The sequence below is a fragment of the Schistocerca americana genome, chromosome 11 (assembly GCF_021461395.2).
Source record: "Schistocerca americana isolate TAMUIC-IGC-003095 chromosome 11, iqSchAmer2.1, whole genome shotgun sequence".
Lineage (NCBI taxonomy): Eukaryota > Metazoa > Arthropoda > Insecta > Orthoptera > Acrididae > Schistocerca > Schistocerca americana.
Window position 1 is genome coordinate 180,109,122 of NC_060129.1, and position 19,198 is coordinate 180,128,319.

A 19,198-nucleotide genomic window follows, 5' to 3' on the forward strand; every position below is an offset into this window, starting at 1 on the left:
TTACAGGTAAACATATTACTAACTAATAATAAAAGTACTATTAGAAAAAAAAAACCAAGCGAGGTGGCGCAGCGGTTAGCACACTGGACTCGCATTCGGGAGGACGACGGTTCAATCCCGTCTCCGGCCATCCTGATTTAGGTTTTCCGTGATTTCCCTAAATCGTTTCAGGCGAATGCCGAGATGGTTCCTTTGAAAGGGCACGGCCGATTTCCTTCCCAATCCTTCCCTAACCCGAGCTTGCGCTCCGTCTCTAATGACCTCGTTGTCGACGGGACGTTAAACACTAACCACCACCACCACTATTAGAAAAAAAACAGTAATTACGAAAACAAACAGTGCTGTAATTGTGCCGACACCCATTTGTGTCAATGGTTAGAAATTATGGAAACGTATTTGTTTCTCGTGCTATAATGCTGAGTTAACAATAATAAAACTTTTTAAAAAGGTATTTAAGGGTTCTTCCAACTGCCAGCAACAAGTGATTATCAAGTGACAGTGTACTAATTGGTCATCAGAAGATATTGCGAGGGCTGTGTGTAAGGGGGAGGGGGGGGGCGGCAGAGATACGACTGAAACCCCATTTTAACTCCACCTCTAACACCAGTTGCTGCCAGTTTATTAAGGGGGATTTCATGGTAGACATTGCCAAGGACTTGAGACAGATCTAAATTGATTCCTGCTACACCCCCACCCCTCCTTCAAATATTTAATTATTCCTTGGGTGTAGTTTTTGACTGCAGTTTCTGTACTGCATTTGCATGAAAACCATGTTGATTCCAATTCCAGAGTTCATTGATCTCAAGGTAACTAGGGGCTCTCAAAGGCCCAATGATACTGACCGGCCACTGTGTCATCCTCAGTCCTTAGGCATCACCATATACAAATATGGAGGTGCCTGTGGCCAGCACAGCACCCTCCCAACTGTTGTCAGTTTTCCTGACTGGTGCCACTACTTCTCAATCAAGTAGCTCCTCGATCGGCCTCCCGAGGGCCGAGTGCACCCCTGTTGCCGACGTCACTCGGCAGATGGCAGATCCGGACAGAGCCCCACGGCACTTAACTTCAGTGGTCTGACGGGAACTAGTGTTACCACTGTGGCAAAGCCACTGGCTCTCAATTTCATCAGTTTCTCTCATATTTTGGAAAAATCGGAGAGAAGTGATACAGATGATAGTTTTCTATTTTTTGTCTGTCTCCATTTTTAAATAGTGGTCTTACTTTTGAGACCTTTAACCACTGTGGAGACACACCTTCACTAAAGGATAAATTTGCAATATGTGCTAAATCGTCTGCAACTTGCACTGCAGTCTTTACTGTTATCGAAACTAGTACTTCATCTACACTTGCTATCCGTTTTGGTTTTGAGCTCCTAGCCACGCTGATTACTTCCTGTTCATTTTGCTGTAATGTTCGTGCTATAGGCGGCCTGTATTATGATGATTTTTGCTTTGTGAATTTTAAGTTTAGTGAATGTGGTATATTAAAAAGTAGCTACTAATGTAGTTCGCCATTTCCTTCTTTTCTGTATTATAATTTTCACTATTTTTCAGTATTATTTCTTCCTCTTCTCAGATATTCTAGTTTCATTTCTTACATTCTCCCATAGAGTGGAAACTCCAGGTTGGAATATTAAAAACATAAGGTAAAGATAGATTGCTCCTGACCATAAAGAGTTCTACCTCTACATCCATACTCTGCAAGCCACCTGATGGTGTGTGGCGGAGGGAGTTGCAGATAAGCACAATGTTGTGCTTGTCTGCAACTCAGTGTGTCTTCTTTATGGTGACTAGCAACCTATCTTTTCCATATATTGTTCAATTTATACTTTTTTAAATTGTTGTCCAAGTTACTGATTTTAGCTCTTGTTCATCTCCTGTCTTCATCTTGGGTATCTTGCCAGTATCTCTTGAGTCCATCAGTCACTACCTCCTTTTTTCTTCTGGGAGAGCCTCCTTTGTCTTTTAAGTTCTTCTACCAGCTTAAAATCTGTGTAATTTTTCACCATTTGTCTAAATTCATTCCTAGCCATGATTTTCTCCTTTGCTATACTGATAATATTCAACATGCCCCTTAACTATTATGCTTTTAAATAAAGGCAGGTTTGTGAATCTTCAGGTTTTGGCAGCGCAAAGACTGTTCCATTAAGTTTCGGGTGTGCAGCCGCAAGAATTCTCCTTCTAATATTTCGGCTGTATAACGTTCAGCCATCTTCAGAGTGAGCCACAAGACTGCCGCTCCAGTGCTCGCTTCGTCGCTTTATACTGTTGTACCGCGCAACTGCGCATGCGGCCACAGATGCAAATGCGCCAGAGATGGTGGTCGGCGGCAGAGACGTGCATAATGCGCGAGTTGTATCTATGACTCTGCAGTCGATCTGTGTTGGCATATCGATATATCATTGTGAGCTGCACTGTGACGACGTCTTTGCAAGTTTATTAAAGCAAGTGCCGGATTCCATGATACCTACCCTAAAATAATTCTAAAAACCTGCTAAAAAAAATCTCATTTCTTTAAAATTATCTTGTGCATTTAGAATATTGCTTTGTTTCTTTGCATGGATAGCTATCTCAAATTCCTCTAGTAAGCGAGAGGCTAACGATGGCAGACCAATGCAATAAGGAAATAAGGCGCCCAATAGCATAGCGTTACCGTCAAGCACACGGCTGTAACCATGCCACAACACCTAGGCACGTCAGTCCACAACAGCTCCCGAGCCGGCACAGTGCGGCAGCATATTTGGTAGCTATAGGACGGCCATCGACTTGTGTCAACAACTTCAATAATAAGACGAGGACCCACAGTCCAATATACTTTTAATTCTGTTTTACTCTATGGACTTCCCAACTATTTGTGATGGTATTTTGTCTTTTTAGTCTGTTTAATTTCATGACATAGACTTTACAACCTTATGATGAGAGCAATGTCTCTTGAAACGCGTTGTTAAAATATATGTATAAGAATCGCAGTTGAATGCTAACAGTGATAACCAGTATAACGACAACTGCTACCTCGACTCCATAATGGATTATATTAAATCGCTATTGCTTATTTTTCCAATTCCAATACCTACATCTTTTAAATATGAAGTTCATGAAGTATGTGGTAATTAACACATACCTAATCATTATTTTTATGAAAAATGGATGTTGTCTTGTTTCTAATTATATATCACACAAAATGCCAGTCTTCATTGCAAATACAAATTTTTAATTACTGATATTTTATAAATAATCTTTATTAACAATTTTTTGTAAGATATTGATAATTATGAATCTCTATTTGCAATGAAAACTGGAATTTGGAGTGCAGTCTTTAATTAGATTTGTGCAGTATGTAAACAATAAAACATGCATTTTTCATGAAAATAATTGTTACACATGTGTTAATCATCATATATTTGTTGAAATTTATAATGATGTAGGTATTCGGGGAAGGAGAGAAAACCCTTAGGGTGATTTAAACTAGTGATCCTTTGATCACTGGATTTGCATTGTCCAGTGCTACCGAGTGAATTGTTGTGCCTGTCACAAAAAGCCTCCTACGTTTTCAGGAATTTAAGTTCCTGAAGTTCCTTGGAAAACTTTAAAGGTGATTTTTCTTGAGAATTTTTGAGAGTTGTATTGAACTGCCTTGGGATACTGATGTTTCAGTTCTGAACTTCATGTACCGTAAATATAAAAAATTAAAAATCCAGTTGCTGGGGAATGTCTTTGTGAGCCTAATACAGAAGTATGAAACAGTTTTAGATAAACAGGGTAGGGCTTTCAATCATGTGAATATCAGTGAGGCCATGTTGGAAGGAGGTTTGTTTATCAGACCAACAATTAAAAAATTGCTGATTGATGACACTTTCGATACTAAACTCATGAAAGAGTTGGATGCTTGCTCTTATTTCAAAGCCATTCTTTGTGGCTTTTTGGGCAACAGGAGGGAAGAGAATTATGTTTCCATTCTGACTGAATTTCTGGACAACTTCGAATGTCACTAAGAGTACACTTTTAAGACACACCTTGATTTTTCTCTGTCAAAATTAGTATATGATTAGCAATTGATTAGCAATGAACAGAATGTATGCTTCCACCAAGACATGTTTCTCATTGAACATCACTATCAAGGAGACCACAGCCCTTTAATAAGGAGTGTTTACTGCTGATTTTTGTTCTTAGAGACAGGCAAAGACATCTAATAAGGGAAAAGCATCAGTGTCCTGTTTTTAGCATAAGTTAGTTTATGTTAGAATAAGTAGTGTGTAAGCTTAGAGACCGATGACCTCAGCATTTTGGTTCCCCTGGAATTTTACCACCTACCTACCTGTACTGTACTGTACTGTTATGTGAATGTGTATTTGTGTGACATAAACATCACGTTATTGTCATCATCATCATAATCAACAGCAGCAGCCATTCCTTTCTGGCAATTTGTGGACACCACGCCAATAGAAATGTTCGTCTTTTGAAGCAAACCAATCAGACACCCAATTTTCGACTTCTTCATAGGAATCGAAGTGTTCCTCTGCCAATGTGTGTCCCATTGATAAAAACAAATGGTAGTCGGAAGGGGCCAAGTCTGGTGAATACGGCGGGTGGGGTAGCAGCTCCCAGCCGAGTGTTTTGATTGTATCCTGAACAAGTTTTGCTTTGTGTGCAGGTGCATTGTCGTGTAAAAAAATTACTTTGCCATGTCTTCTGGCTCATTCTGGTCTTTTTTCAATCAATGCATAGTTCAAGTTGATCATTTGTTGTCTGTAGCGATTAGTATTCACATTTTCACTTGGTTTTAGAAGCTCATGATACACCACACCTTTCTGATCCCACCAAACACAGAGCACTGTCTTCTTGCCAAATCGATCTGGTTTTGCAGTTGATGTTGATGGTTGTCCCGGATTAACCCGTGATTTTTCCCTTTTAGGAGTCTTAAAATAAATCCATTTTTCATCACCAGTAACAATTCGATGCAAAATTGATTTTCTTTCATGTCTTTGAAGCAAAATTTGACAAATGGTTTTTTTGGTTTTCCATCTGTCTTTCATTCGATTCATGTGGCACCCATTTTCCACACTTTTGGATCTTTCCCATTGCTTTCAAACGGTCAGAAATTGTTTGTTGTGCAACATTTAGCATTGCTGCTGTTTGGTTCTGACTCAAAGTATCATCTTCGTCCAATATTGCTTGCAATTCGGCGTCTTCGAACTTTTTTGGTGGTCTTCCATGTTCTTCATTTCTTACATCACAATCATTATTTCTGAACTGTTGAAACCAGCTTTTGCGTGTTGCTTCTGATAGAGCACGATCACCATATGCCTCAACAAGCATTCGATGCGACTCTGCAGCACTTTTTTTTCAAATGAAAACAAAAAAATTAATGCTTTCCACAAATCATCACTTTCTGGTACAAAATTCGACATTGTTAACACGATGAAAACATATGATGTTGTTTGTTCCATGACTTGATGTATACTAAATATCTTTGACAGATGTCATACCAACCAAACAAAAAAAAATTAAGGCTCGTTCACAACAAATGTACCCTATCAACACATTTGTATCTTAACACTCATTTCATACTGGTACACCTGGTAAACGATGTGGGCTCTCTTGACTCGTGAACCCAAATGTGCTCACAACTTTCTCTTCCATGAGGAACGAGCTTTGGTGATATTCAGCCATTTGATTCCATTGGTGTTCCTCGTGGTCTGCCTCTGTCTGCTGGACTATCTTTGTCCATTTGTTCTGGCGACATGGTCAGACCACTGCCATTTCGTAGCGGCTCTTCTCTCCAGGATATCTTTGCCATCTGTTCCTGATCTTATGTCTTCTACACTCATTTTGTCTTTCCTTGTAAAACCCAGCATAGAACTTTCCATGGTAAGTTTCCATCTTGTGTATTTGTGACGTGTTCAAGTCTAAAGCTGTAAGTCGAAATGGGAAGGAAACACTGATGGAAAAACTATTTTGGTTTTACTGCAGTGTTTGACCTGATGATAGTTGAATGTCTTCCAAATGATGGCCAATCTAGCTTTATGCTTTGAAAGATTTCCAAACTTGTCTCTCCCATCGCGTGTACGAGCTGGCTGAGATATATGCAGTCTCTGACAGTGTCCAGTAGTCTGTTTTTGGGTTGTATGTTCCCTTCTGTGTGCCATTTATTAGACACAATCTTTGCCTCGGAAAGGTTTACGTTCAGTTGCACTGTCTTACGTTCCGAGGCGAGATCTGAAACAGACATTTTCATTCGTTCGAACTCATTCACGAGTAGCTCCACATCGTCTGCAAATCTCAGGTTGTTAAGTGTCTTCTCTCTGATTTTAATTCCTCTTTCTTTCCAGTTCAGTTTTGATATGGCCACTTCGAGTACAGTAGAGAAAAGCATGGGTGAGGTGGGTACATGTTGGTTCACTTGTGTGTGAATTGGAAACTCATGAATTGGTTCTCTGACACTAACAAAAACTGTAAAATTTTTGTGTACAGGGTACAGGATTTTAATGTAAACCACTTCCACCTCTTGCTCAGCTAAGGTTTGCATGACAGCATGTGGACTAACTGAAACAAAGACCTTTTAAAAATTGACAAAAGCTATACATAGAATCATTTAGTGTTTGTTTGTTCTGCTTATCACTTCCTGGAGAACAAAAATATGGTATGTGTGCTGAAGCTGCTGCAGAATCCAGTCTGCCTGATGGGCTGAGCTGTATCAAAGATGGGACTTATGCAGTGTAACAACAATCTTGTAAAAACCTTGTACAAAGTGCAGATTAGGCTTGTGGATGATGAATTATTCTTTTATTGCAAGTTACTGTAGAAGGGAGGGGGGGGGGGAGGGGGAGAATCTGACAAAACATTCAGAGAATGTAGCAACTTAGACAGTGATATAGGAGTGCTGTTCTCAAGTTTATTGTTTATGCTGTTGCTATAGCAAGTATCAGTAATGTTGCTTCAGATGTGGTTCCTGAGAAGTTATTCAGCTCCATCAAATGTATTAAATTAATTTCTCTTAGCCAGTGATTGTACCAGCAGTGTGTATAACTTCTCTCTTTATTAAAATGTATAAAATTTGAATCTTTGTCAGTGTCATATACTTCATATACTCCTATAATATGCATATGGCTGTTTCCTATCTATACTCTTTTGTTTTGTGACTTTATAAAAATACCATTAATCACTTATTTTGCATTTATGCACTTCTGGAAGTAGACTGGTTAATAAGACAATAAATTGAAAACTCCTGGCAGATTTTTAGTTTTATGCTAGACCAGGACTTCAACCTGGAACCTTTGACTTTCGTGGGCAACTGCTTCACCGACTGAGCTGTCCAGCCACAACTCGTTGCTAGACCTCACAGTTTTACTTCCTCCAGCAACTCTCTTACCACTCGCAGTGGATAACTCTGTCAGTAGAGCAATTACCCACAGAGGCGAAAGTCACAGTTTCGAATCCCGATCTTTCACCATTTTAGTCTGCTAGGAAGTTTCGAATTGGTGCACCCTTCAGTGCAGACAGGAAAATCATTTTGTATGATAGTAAATTCTTCATATGTCATAACTTATTCATGTTTCACAAATAAAATATTTATTTTCAATTTTTTTTGCATTGTTAAACTTAAAAATACAAATGGGCTGTAGTTGTAATCCTCTTTAAAATGACAAATACTCTTTTGAGTCGAAGTAAGAATTAAAAGACTAGTATCACATATTCAGTAAAAATTATTTTGAATGTTCTTTTCATGTGTTTTACAGTTACAGTCTATAAATTATGAGCCCAGGGAATGGGTCTCTTCCAATCCATTGTGGATAAGGGACATTGGCCGGTCAAATATTTACCGAGGCAAAATTGCCCAATAGCCATATGTTTCGAGAAGTTATTTTATTCAGACAACTAGTTTTGGAATCTCAATAATGCTATCTTCAGGCTCCTATGATCCATGTACAGGCAATCTGATTTATTAATACTTGCATATTGGAGCCACCAAATCTGGATTCCGTGAATTTGTTTTTGGGGTGTTTACTTCTACTCATCCAAGTATTCCTTGGATCAATATTTTCCATAATACCTTTCTTTTATTTTTCTCAAACTCTTCAGTTTCTCTTGTTTTGTTGAGGCCTGAATATACTTCACTTTTATAACAATGTTCTGTTCTTGAATTTCTCCTTTTACTGTGAGAGCATCTTTTTTTTTCTGTCCTTTACTAACTGATAAGCTATTTCTATTTTCTGGGCTCTGTTTTTGGTTTTTTGTTGTTTTTTTTTATTTTTATTTAGACCTTTCAGCTGTATTATTTCCCCTAATTACTTACTTTTATTCACTCTGTTGAGTCTACCATATGTTGCACTTACTTGGATTTTGGAGCATTTTTAATGTTCCGTTATGAATTCTGCTTTCACTGAAGAAATTTGTAACCTCGCCTTATCCGCCATCAGTTTGTTCCGTGGCTGTTTCGAAGTTTTCAGAAAATATTGCTAAATCATTTGCAAAGCCAGACAGTTCAGTTCGACATTTTAGTTTTTGTATCTCAATTTGATTTCTTGGATTCCTTCTTCTTGAAGTCTAACATTCCGTTCCCTTATTATACTTTTGAGAAAACAGCTGAACAGGATCGTGAAGAGGCCATCACATTGCTTTAAATTAGTTTTAATTTCAAATTGTTCTTAAGTTTCTCCATGGAATTTTGTTTTGGACTTGTTTCTGCCAGTGTTTTTTAATTATTGCCAAGCCTTTTTGTCTGCACAGAATTTAGAAATTATAATCGGTAAAATTAACTAAACATATTGTATGACCTAAATTTACCTTACGTCACTCTGGTGATAAAGGTGGCAGTGTGATAAACTGAAGTGTCACAGCAGTGTATAACGGTGTTGCAGACTGTGACGTGGCACCAAAGAGCAAGGTGCAGCTGGTGACGGACCACGAGTACCACGAGATCAGTGACGAGGAGAGCCTGCCGCCCCCGGCCGACAGCCCCTGCTTTGAGGTGAGAACGATGATGAAAGCTAATAAATAAGAAAATTATGTTTTTTGACAGATGTGAAAATTACCGAACTATCAGTTTAATAAGCCACAGCTGCAAAATACTAATGCGAATTCTTTACAGACGAATGGAAAAACTAGTAGAAGCTGACCTCTGGGAAGATCAGTTTGGATTCCGTAGAAGTGTAGGAACACGTGAGGCAATACTGACCCTATGACTTATTTTAGAAGCTAGATTAAGGAAAGGCAAACCTACGTTTCTAGGATTTGTAGACTTAGAGATAGCTTTTGACAGTGTTGACGAGAATACTCTCTTTCAAATTCTGAAGGTAGCAGGGGTAAAATACAGGGAGCGAAACGCTATTTACAATTTGTACAGAAACCAGAAGGCAGTTCTAAGAGTCGAGGAGCATGAAAGGGAAGCAGTGTTTGGGAAGGGAGTGAGACGGGGTTGTAGCCTCTCCCCAATGTTATTCAATCTGTATATTGAGCAAGCAGTAAAGGAAACAAAAGAAAAATTCGGAGTAGGTATTAAAATCCATGGAGAAGAAATGAAAACTTCGAGGTTTGCCGATGACATTGTAATTCTGTCAGAGACAGCAAAGGACTTGGAAGAGCAGTTGAACGGAATGGACAGTGTCTTGGAAGGAGGATATAAGATGAACATCAACAAAAACAAAACGAGGATAATGGAATGTAGTCAAATTAAATCGGGTGATGCTGAGGGGATTAGATTAGGAAATCAGACACTTAAACTAGTAAAGGAGTTTTGCTATTTGGGGAGCAAAATAATTGATGATGGTCGAAGTAGAGAGAATATAAAATGTATACTGGCAATGGCAAGGAAAGTGTTTCTGAAGAAGAGAAATTTGTTAACATCAAGTATAGATTTAAGTGTCAGGAAGTCATTTCTGAAAGTATTTATATGAAGTGTAGCCATGTATGGAAGTGAAACATGGACGATAAATAGTTTGGACAAGAGGAGAATAGAAGCTTTCGAAATGTGGTGCTACAGAAGAATGCTGAACATTAGATGGGTAGATCACATAACTAATGAGGAGGTGTTGAATAGGATTGGGGATAAGAGAAGTTTGTGGCACAGCTTGACTAGAAGAAGGGATTGGTTGGTAGGATATGTTCTGAGGCATCAAGGGATTACCAGTTTAGTATTGGAGGGCAGCATGGAGGGTAAAAATCGTAGAGGGAGACCAAGAGATGAATACACTAAGCAGATGCAAAATGATATAGGTTGCAGTAGGTACTGGGAGATGAAGAAGCTTGCACAGGATAGAGTAGCATGGAGAGCAGCATCAAACCAGTCTCAGGACTGAAGGCCACAACAACAACAACAATGTTCTTCTTGAGACAGAATCCTCAGAATGCATCTAGTGTACAAGTAAACTGTAGTGAGGAAACAACCTCAGGGTGAAGTGTTGTTCATGATTTTGGTGTGTGGATACTTTTTTTAGAGTAAAGGGGCTCAACTTTTCCGCTCGGTGTAGCACGCCTTTCGTTGGCCACAGCAGAAGTCGTTTGACCTCGGGCCGAGCCTGCTGGATGAGATGGAGTCGATGATCCGCGGACTCGGCAGCTCCGGCTCCGGCGCCGGCTCTGGCGCATCCACGCCACCCCCGCCCTCCCCACTGGACGAGACGACCAACGTCCGCAACGAGCTGCGCGAGATTGCCGCCAAGGTCACGTCGACCACCGGCCGCAAGAAGCAGGCTACGGTAAATTGAATAATGATTTATTTGCCTCGTTACATACACTTATTAATTGACTGAGGATACATGGGACATATAAACAATTAGTAATAATAAAATTATAACTAATGAGATGGAGCTGCTGGCCGGTGTGGCCGAGCGGTTCTAGGCGCTTCAGTCTTGAACCGCACTACTGCTACGGTCACAGGTTGGAATCGTGCCTCGGGCATGGATGTGTGTGTCCTTAGGTTAGTTAGGTTTAAGTAGTTCTAGGGGACTGATGACCTCAGATGTTAAGTCCCATAGTGCTCAGAGCCATTTGAACCATTTTTGAGATGGAGAAGTATTCTAAAGTTCGTATTTTTTCTTGTCAATAATATATTTACATACTGCTGCTAATGATGGGTGACATCCTGCTTAAATTATCAGATTGTCTTTATCAACTGCTTCACTGTGTAGTAACATTTCTGTGTCAGAGTATCATGTAGATTGTTTTTCACCTCCAGCTTCATGTTTTTAGAATGTTCTTACCCGTAAGCCTGTTGAATATTTTCATTCTGATGGTTGGAGCACCTGATTATAGTCAGTGAATGGGAAGCATAAAATTGTCTGTCTCTTGCATTATTCAAATGATTCTGGTTTGCTATTTAAAAAATATTATCATCTCACAGATGTTCAGGGTTAAGTACAAAGCCTGTGAAACATTTCAAGGAATGGTTACAGATGAATGGGCAGAAACAACACAACAGATAATACAGTATAAAAACCAAAGTCGCAGGATTTTTTTATTTTTTGCATTATTTATGAAGGTTTTCTGTGTTCGCTCTTTGTCACACAGCACACATGTAATATGTAGTCCAATTCTACCCACGCCCAATCGAAGGTACAAGGAATGATTGGAAAGTAGTGCATAATAATTTTTTTCTTCCCTGGTATTTTTTTATTTTTTATTTTTTACAGTATTTATGAAGGTTATCTGTGTTCGCTCTTTGTCACACAGAACACATGTAATATGTAGTCCAATTCTACCCATGCTCAATCGAAGGTACAAGGAATGATTGGAAAGTAATGCATAATATTTTTTTTCTTCCTTGATACTGCAACTGGAAGGTTGAAATTTCGCAACAGTAGAGTTTGAAGTTTGCACCACAGACGGTATTTTGTTTTCATGTGCAGCTATACTGAGAGTAGTCTGAACTACTAAACAAATATGGCTCAGATGTTAATATTGTCAACTTGTGAAGAGCTGCGGAGTGTAGTTCAATATTTTTGGGCCAAAGGACATAAACAAAGTGAGATTCGCAGGGACAAGCGTGGCATGTATGGAGATGACTGTATGGACTGGAGCAATGTCTTCAGGAAGCGTGCATTCTTAGAAGAGGGCTGTGTGAACCCTAGCGATTTTTCCACGCTCCAGGTGGGCGGTGACATCTGCAATCTTGCAGAATGTTGGAGCCATCGAGGCAGCAATTTTGAATGACTGGTGTGTGCAACTGCAAACCTTATTGCAGCAGTTCAACATTTCCTCCAGTGTGATGTATGAAATTGTTCACGACATGCTGAAATCTCGTAAAGTTAGTACTCACTGGGTGCCTAAGAACCTGGCAGACAACAACGAGGGCTAGTGAACGAGGACAAGCTTGGGTCACTTCAGGTGTTACGCCACAGGTGGGTCTGACTTTCTGAAAGGAATCGTCACTGGTGATGAGTTGTGGGTTTACTACTACACACCCATAACCGAGCAGGCCTCTATGGAATAGAAGTATGCTGGTTCCCCAGTACAAAAAAAATTCTGAGTGACTCAGTTTACTAGAATAGTGCTTGTGATAGTGTTCTGGGATGTGCACAGTGTGTTATTGATGGACTTTGCTGAACAGGGAAGCACTGTGAATGGGGCAGCCTACATTAAAACTTTGGTTAAGTTGCAGTGTGCCCTTCATGATAAATGCCACTGCATTAATGCTGACTGTGTCAAGCTTCTTCGTGACATTGCGCGCCCCCGTGTTGCTTCTCCTGTTTGTGAGAAAATTTCCAAATTTGGTGTGAGGTGCTCTAGCACACCGTACAGTCTGGACCTGGCATTGTCGGACTTCCGTCTGTTTGGTCCCGTGAAGAAATCCCAGGCAGGCCAATGCTTTGCAACAGATATGGAAGTGAAATCGGCAGATCGCTTTACTCCAATCAAACGGATTTCTACAAATAGGGCATATTGAAACTGATACCACAATGGGAGAAATGTGTTGATAATGTTGATGATTATGTGGAAAAGAAGGTAAAAGATGTAAGTTCATTTGTGATTTTTTTTTTGTTTTGTTATCTTTTAAACATATTGGTAATAAAAAATAATTGTGCATTACTATCTGATCTTTCCCCCTATAATAAATTGCACCTTAAAGAATGGATTGCACCTTGTTTTTCTCTTTGTTAACAAAGTGACAAAAGAATCAAATCTATAAGATCCTCAGCAGGACAAACAGTGTTTAAAGCGAATTTATATTATAGACAAAATAGCAAACCAAGGAAATTCAGATTCCCATTAAAGAACAGATTATGTTCTGGACTACTGTCTACTGGTCAGACAGCTTGACAAGAAAGTAAACGTACCATGAAAATTACAAAACAAATGTACGTTCCATTCATACACCTTTTTACTCAGATGTTTCATTGCTGCTGCCTTTGGAACTAAAACCACTGGATGCTCGTTCCAGATCGATGATTAACGAATCCATTATTTTGTATCTAACAGCTACTCTGCAGTTATCTTTTACAGTAGTACGCAGGCGTCCCAGTCCACAATGCTGATTTTGTGTGTTGTTTGCTGGATCACTCTTTAAATGAAGTAATTTTGTCTACCACATATCTTTCCATCTGTGCCAACACCAGTTGTGTGGGATTCAAAAGGCAATGGTAAGGAGGTACTCTCATCACCGCGTGACCATGATGCAGAGCTATGGAATCAATTTCATATTTTTTTACCACTGGCGTTTGAAATCTTAATGATCTCCAACATCTCTGCTCTTGTTTGTGTTTCAATATGTGGTTCGTTATTTGCAGCCATAAGACAATACCACTTTTTATCAGAAGGCAGCAGCTGATGTGGAAACCATTCTCTAAATAATTCTCCGTAATTTTTGGCATGATAGTTTGGGTTGCTTTTCAGTTTTGCTGCGAACACAACTTTGCTTTCAGCACAAATTTGATTGCAATGGAACTGGAATGACACATTTTTAGAAGCCTTCCTATTCTCAATATAATTTTCAGGCTGCCTGTTGTGTGCCAAATAAAATTTCTAGTGTGGTTTTGATTTACCCAAGGCTCATTCAAGTAATACACAGCTCACAGTCCTTCTGATCCAAATTCATGCTTGTTCTTAGAAATTATGTCCTACCAACAGCAATATCACTACACTTCATTAAAAATTTCCATTTGTCACTGGATTTTACATATTTAACTCCGAAGTTCTTCAGTATTCCTTGCATTGTTTCCATGTTAGCTTATTTTACTGCCTCGGCTTACCCACAGATACTCGATTGCTTCTGAAAAAATGATGGTCAAAGTTTTTAAGGTATTTTCCAGGTATCTTATGTGCCGCTCACTGCACAATATCCTCGGACAAAACGGTGGCTTCTTAATTTTACTCCTCGTGTTTGAAACCCTGTGGTGTCACAGCCAGACACCACACTTGCTAGGTGGTAGCCTTTAAATCGGCCGCGGTCCATTAGTACACGCCGGACCCGCGTGTCGCCACTGTCAGTGATTGCAGACCGAGCACCACCACACGGCAGGTCTAGAGAGACTTACTAGCACTCGCCCCAGTTGTACAGCCGACTTAGCCAGAGATGGATCACTGACAACTACGCTCTCATTTGCCGAGACGATAGTTAGCATAGCCTTCAGCTACGTCATTTGCTACGACCTAGCAAGGCGCCGTAGCATTTGATATTGAGATTATAACATGTACCGTCAAGAGCGATGTGCACCAATTGTGGATTAAAGTTAAGTATTACATCAGTTATGTACTTTATTTGCTACTATTAATTCCCTTAACTGTTCCAGACCTCGCGCCAGTCAGCGTGTAATTAAACGCGTGCATTTCGGCCTCCTCTAGCAACACGGTGTTGGCTCTTCTGCCAACACTTCAAACCCGATTATCACTTTTATTTCTATTTTTTATTTATTTGCCCACGTCTGTAGGAAATTAATACATGAAATGTTTTTCACTGTATGTCAGTATAACTTCACCCTTTTTCATCAACACATTGCATGATTAATTAATTTGAAAAGAAAAAGATAGAAAATTATTTGAAATTGTTTTCGATGAAATTCTTGTAGTCTATCTTGACTGACAATTAAAGTCTGTTATCTTTTGTGCACGGTTTGCCATGAAATTATTGCCAAAGTGTGAACTCGTCACCAATATCAATGACATTTCTTGCTAGAGTGAGATTCATACGAATAAATGTCAATGAGGTAAACCCGCCTTCACATGGAGCTTGTAGTGTATGAAATTTCTCTGTCTACGATTGGTATCATACAAGGGAATGCACTAAATCTTCCTGAAGAATAAACATATGAATAAAATATAAAACTTAATATAAGAAACACAAACACACACATACCAAATTCAAGCTTTCGCAACCCACGGTTGGTTCATCAGGAAAGAGGGACGGAGAGGGAAAGACGTAAGGATGTGGCTTTTAAGGGACATGTCTGCCTGTGTCTGTATATGTGTGTGTGTGTGTGTGTGTGTGTGTGTGTGTGTGTGTGTGTGTGTGTGTGTGCGCGCGCAAATGTATACCTGTCCCTTTTTCCCCCTAAGGTAAGGCTTTCCGCTCCTGGGATTGGAATGACTCTTTACCCTCTCCCTTAAGACCCACATCCTTTCGTCTTTCCCTCTCCTTCCCTCTTTCCTGATAAAGCAACCGTGGGTTGCGAAAGCTTGAATTTTGTGTGTGTGTGTGTGTGTTTGTGTTTGTTAGTGTCTCTCTCAACATACCAACGTTTTTGTTTGGTAAGTTACATCATCTTTGTTTTTAGATACATTTTTCCCGCGTGGAATGTTTCCCTCTATTACAAATTTAATATAAGAATTGATATGAAAATAAAAGATCAGAATATGAGAATTTAAAGAGAATATCCCGCTCGACGTACTATACACATAAGTATTATATAATAAATTTGTGACACTTAGTGTGAAATCCAGTTGTAATTTTACAATTAATGTAATGCCCTTGTATCCCCCAATTTGAAAAGAAAGATTAATGTAATGCCCTTTAGATAAATGAAAAGAATATAAACAAAATAAAAGAAATAAAAACTAATACAGTTTTGAACACAGTTCACAAAATTAAGAAGCCGCAACACTGACCACTGTGCCTCCATTTCATCTGAGGGTATTGTGTGGTAAAAAGCACTTAAGGTACCTCGAAAAGTTTGACCGATATTTTTTCAGAAACGGCCAAGTGTCCACGAATAAGCTGAGACCGAATGAAGTTCTCGGGATATCAAGTGCTGACACTTGGCATGTTCTCCTCGTGAGGACCGATCGTCTAGCAACGCAGCTGTCTGCCGTGCATCCCCGGTCCAGAGGCCGTCGGTGCTGTTTCAGACTACTGTGCTGACCAGTCGTAACAGATACGTAGTAAGTCGGGTCATCACAATTTGCTTCTCGTTTTGTCTTCCAGGTGAAGCCCATCTCGGCATCGGACGAGAAGACTCTGGACAGTGCGATCGCGATGGCGCACGAGCTCGCCGCGCGCTCCATGTCGGAGCTGGACAGCGGCGGGGTGGCGGGCGGAGGCGGCGGGCCGAGGACGGGGTCGGGGGTGGGGAGCATGCAGGTACATCTACATCTACATCTACATGATTACTCTGCAATTCACATTTAAGTGCTTGGCAGAGGGTTCATCGAACCACAGTCATACTATCTCTCTACCATTCCACTCCCGAACAGTGAGCGGGAAAAACGAACACCTAAACCTTCCTGTTCGAGCTCTGATTTCTCTTATTTTATTTTGATGATCACACCTACCTATGTAGGTTGGGCTCAACAAAATATTTTCGCGTTCAGAAGAGAAAGTTGGCGACTGAAATTTCGTAAATAGATCTGGCCACGACGAAAAACGTCTTTGCTTTAATGACTTCCATCCCAACTCGCGTATCATATCTGCCACACTCTCTCCCCTATTACGTGATAATACAAAACGAGCTGCCCTTTTTTGCACTCTTTCGATGTCCTCCGTCAATCCCACCTGGTAAGGATCCCACACCGCGCAGCAATATTCTAACAGAGGACGAACGAGTGTAGTGTAAGCTGTCTCTTTGGTGGACTTGTTGCATCTTCCAAGTGTCCTGCCAATGAAACACAACCTCTGGCTCGCCTTCCCCATTATATTTTCTATGTGGTCTTTCCAACTGAAGTTGTTCGTAATTTTAAGGCCCAGGTACTTAGTTGAATTGACAGCCTCGAGAATTGTACTATTTATCAAGTAATCGAATTCCAACGGATTTCTTTTGGAACTCGTGTGGATCACCTCACATTCTTCGTTATTTAGTGTCAACTGCCACCTGCCACACCGTACAGCAATCTTTTCTAAATCGCTTTGCAACTGATACTGGTCTTCGGATGACCTTACTAGACTAAATTACAGCATCATCTGCGAACAACCTCTCAGCAAGAACTACTTACTGGTCCGCTTACATTTGTTGGGTGTAAGATTAATTTTTCTTGCACCATGAAAGAGGTTGTGACTGGTAATTCGTGGATGACCTTGGCTATAGTAAGGGGTAATGAGAAACCTCTTCTTGGCCTCGAGTCTTATTACGACAGAGACATTATTGCTTTTCGTACATTTGCAATAGGAGTTGTAGCAGACAGGAATTATGGTACCTGTGTAGTGACAACAGACAAGCCATTTTCCTTGTATACGACGAACAGGAGGAGGATTAATGCAAATGAGAGAGTTAATATTTGGTGTAAGATTGAAGGAGTATTGACTAAATATATTCACTCTAGAAACATCCCCCAGGCTGTGGCTAAGCCATGTCTCCGCAATATCCTTTCTTTCAGGAGTGCTAGTTCTGCAAGGTTCGCAGGAGAGCTTCTGTAAAGTTTGGAAGGTAGGAGACGAGGTACTGGCAGAAGTAAAGCTGTGAGTACCAGGCGTGAGTCGTGCTCGGGTAGCTCAGTCGGTAGAGCACTTGCCCGCGAAAGCAAAGGTCCCGAGTTCGAGTCTCGGTCCGGCACACAGTTTTAATCTGCCAGGAAGTTTTATTTTGCATTTGTTTCTGGTGGATTTGGAAGAAACGGCATTGAGATAAGGGAGCGCTCTGCCATCACTCAGAGGGTGAGGGGGCGGTCTCATCTCGTCACATTCACTGGATGTCAGTTGAGTTTCTGTAGGTGGGTGCCGCTGGCTGTGTTCTGTTTTGTACTTCTCGTGTCATTATAAGAGTGTAATGTGTGCATTGGCTACAGCTGTAGCAGAGAAAATCTCGATGATTTGTAGAAGCTCTCTCACTACTCATTGTGAGACTGCATTTGTAGTACCCCTGCCACGGCTACGTATTGCCTGTTCAGTTGATGGAAGGTATCGAGGAAGGGCAGGTTGTTCAGATCACAGAATGAGAAGGACCCACGTGCTCATTTCTCTCTGAGGATGAGCTTGGACATCAAATCTTTATTTACTAACAGCCCAGTAACAGATATTATGGAGGTTGTTGGGGCTAAAATTGCCTTTCATACACGTGTGTTCAAAAGTATCTGGACACCTGGCTTAAATGTTTGTAGCGCCCTCCGTCGGTAATTCTGGAATTCGGTATGGTGTTGGCCCACCCTTAGCCTCGATGACAGCTTCCACTCTCGCAGGCATACATTCGATCAGGTGCTGGAAGGTTTCTTGGGGAATGGCAGCCCATTCTTGACACAATGCTGCACTGAGGAGAGGTATCGATGTCGGTCGGTGAGGCCGGCACGAAGTCAGAATCCCAAACCATCCCAAAGGTGTTCTGTAGGATTCAGGTGAGGACTCTGTGCAGTCCAGTTCGTTACAGGGACGTTATTCTCGTGTAACCACTCTGCCACAGGCCGTGCCTTACGTACAGGTGCTCGATCGTGTTGAAAGATTCAACGCCATCCCCGAATAGCTCTTCAACAGTATGAAGCAAGACGGTGCTTGAAACACCAATGTAGGCCTGTGCTGTGATAGTGCCGTGCAAAACAACAAGGGGTGCAACCCCCATTCATGAAAAACTCGACCATAGCATGTCACCACTGCCTCTGAATTTTACTATTGGCGCTACACACACTGCCAGATGATGTTTGCCGGGCATTCGCCATACCCACACCCTGCCATCGAATTGCCATATCGTGTACCGTGATTCGTCACTCCACACAACATTTTTCTACTGTTCAGTTGTCTAATGTTTACGCTTCTTATACCAAGCGCGGTGTCGTTTGGCATTTACCGGCGTTATGTGTGGCTTGCGAGCAGTCGCTTGACTATGAAATCCAAGATTTCTCACCTGTCGTAG

The 19,198-nt window shown here is 40.7% G+C and overlaps 1 protein-coding gene across 1 annotated transcript in view; it reads left to right on the forward strand.

The window, feature by feature from the left end:
• Positions 1–19,198, forward strand: part of LOC124553500 (activated Cdc42 kinase-like) — a 315,929-nt gene that overhangs the window by 230,786 nt on the left and 65,945 nt on the right. Inside the window, exons 13-15 of the mRNA XM_047127354.1 lie at positions 8,858–8,967; positions 10,490–10,693; positions 16,351–16,452. Coding sequence (XP_046983310.1) covers positions 8,858–8,967; positions 10,490–10,693; positions 16,351–16,452 — 416 coding nt within the window. The remainder of the gene's footprint in view (positions 1–8,857; positions 8,968–10,489; positions 10,694–16,350; positions 16,453–19,198) is intronic.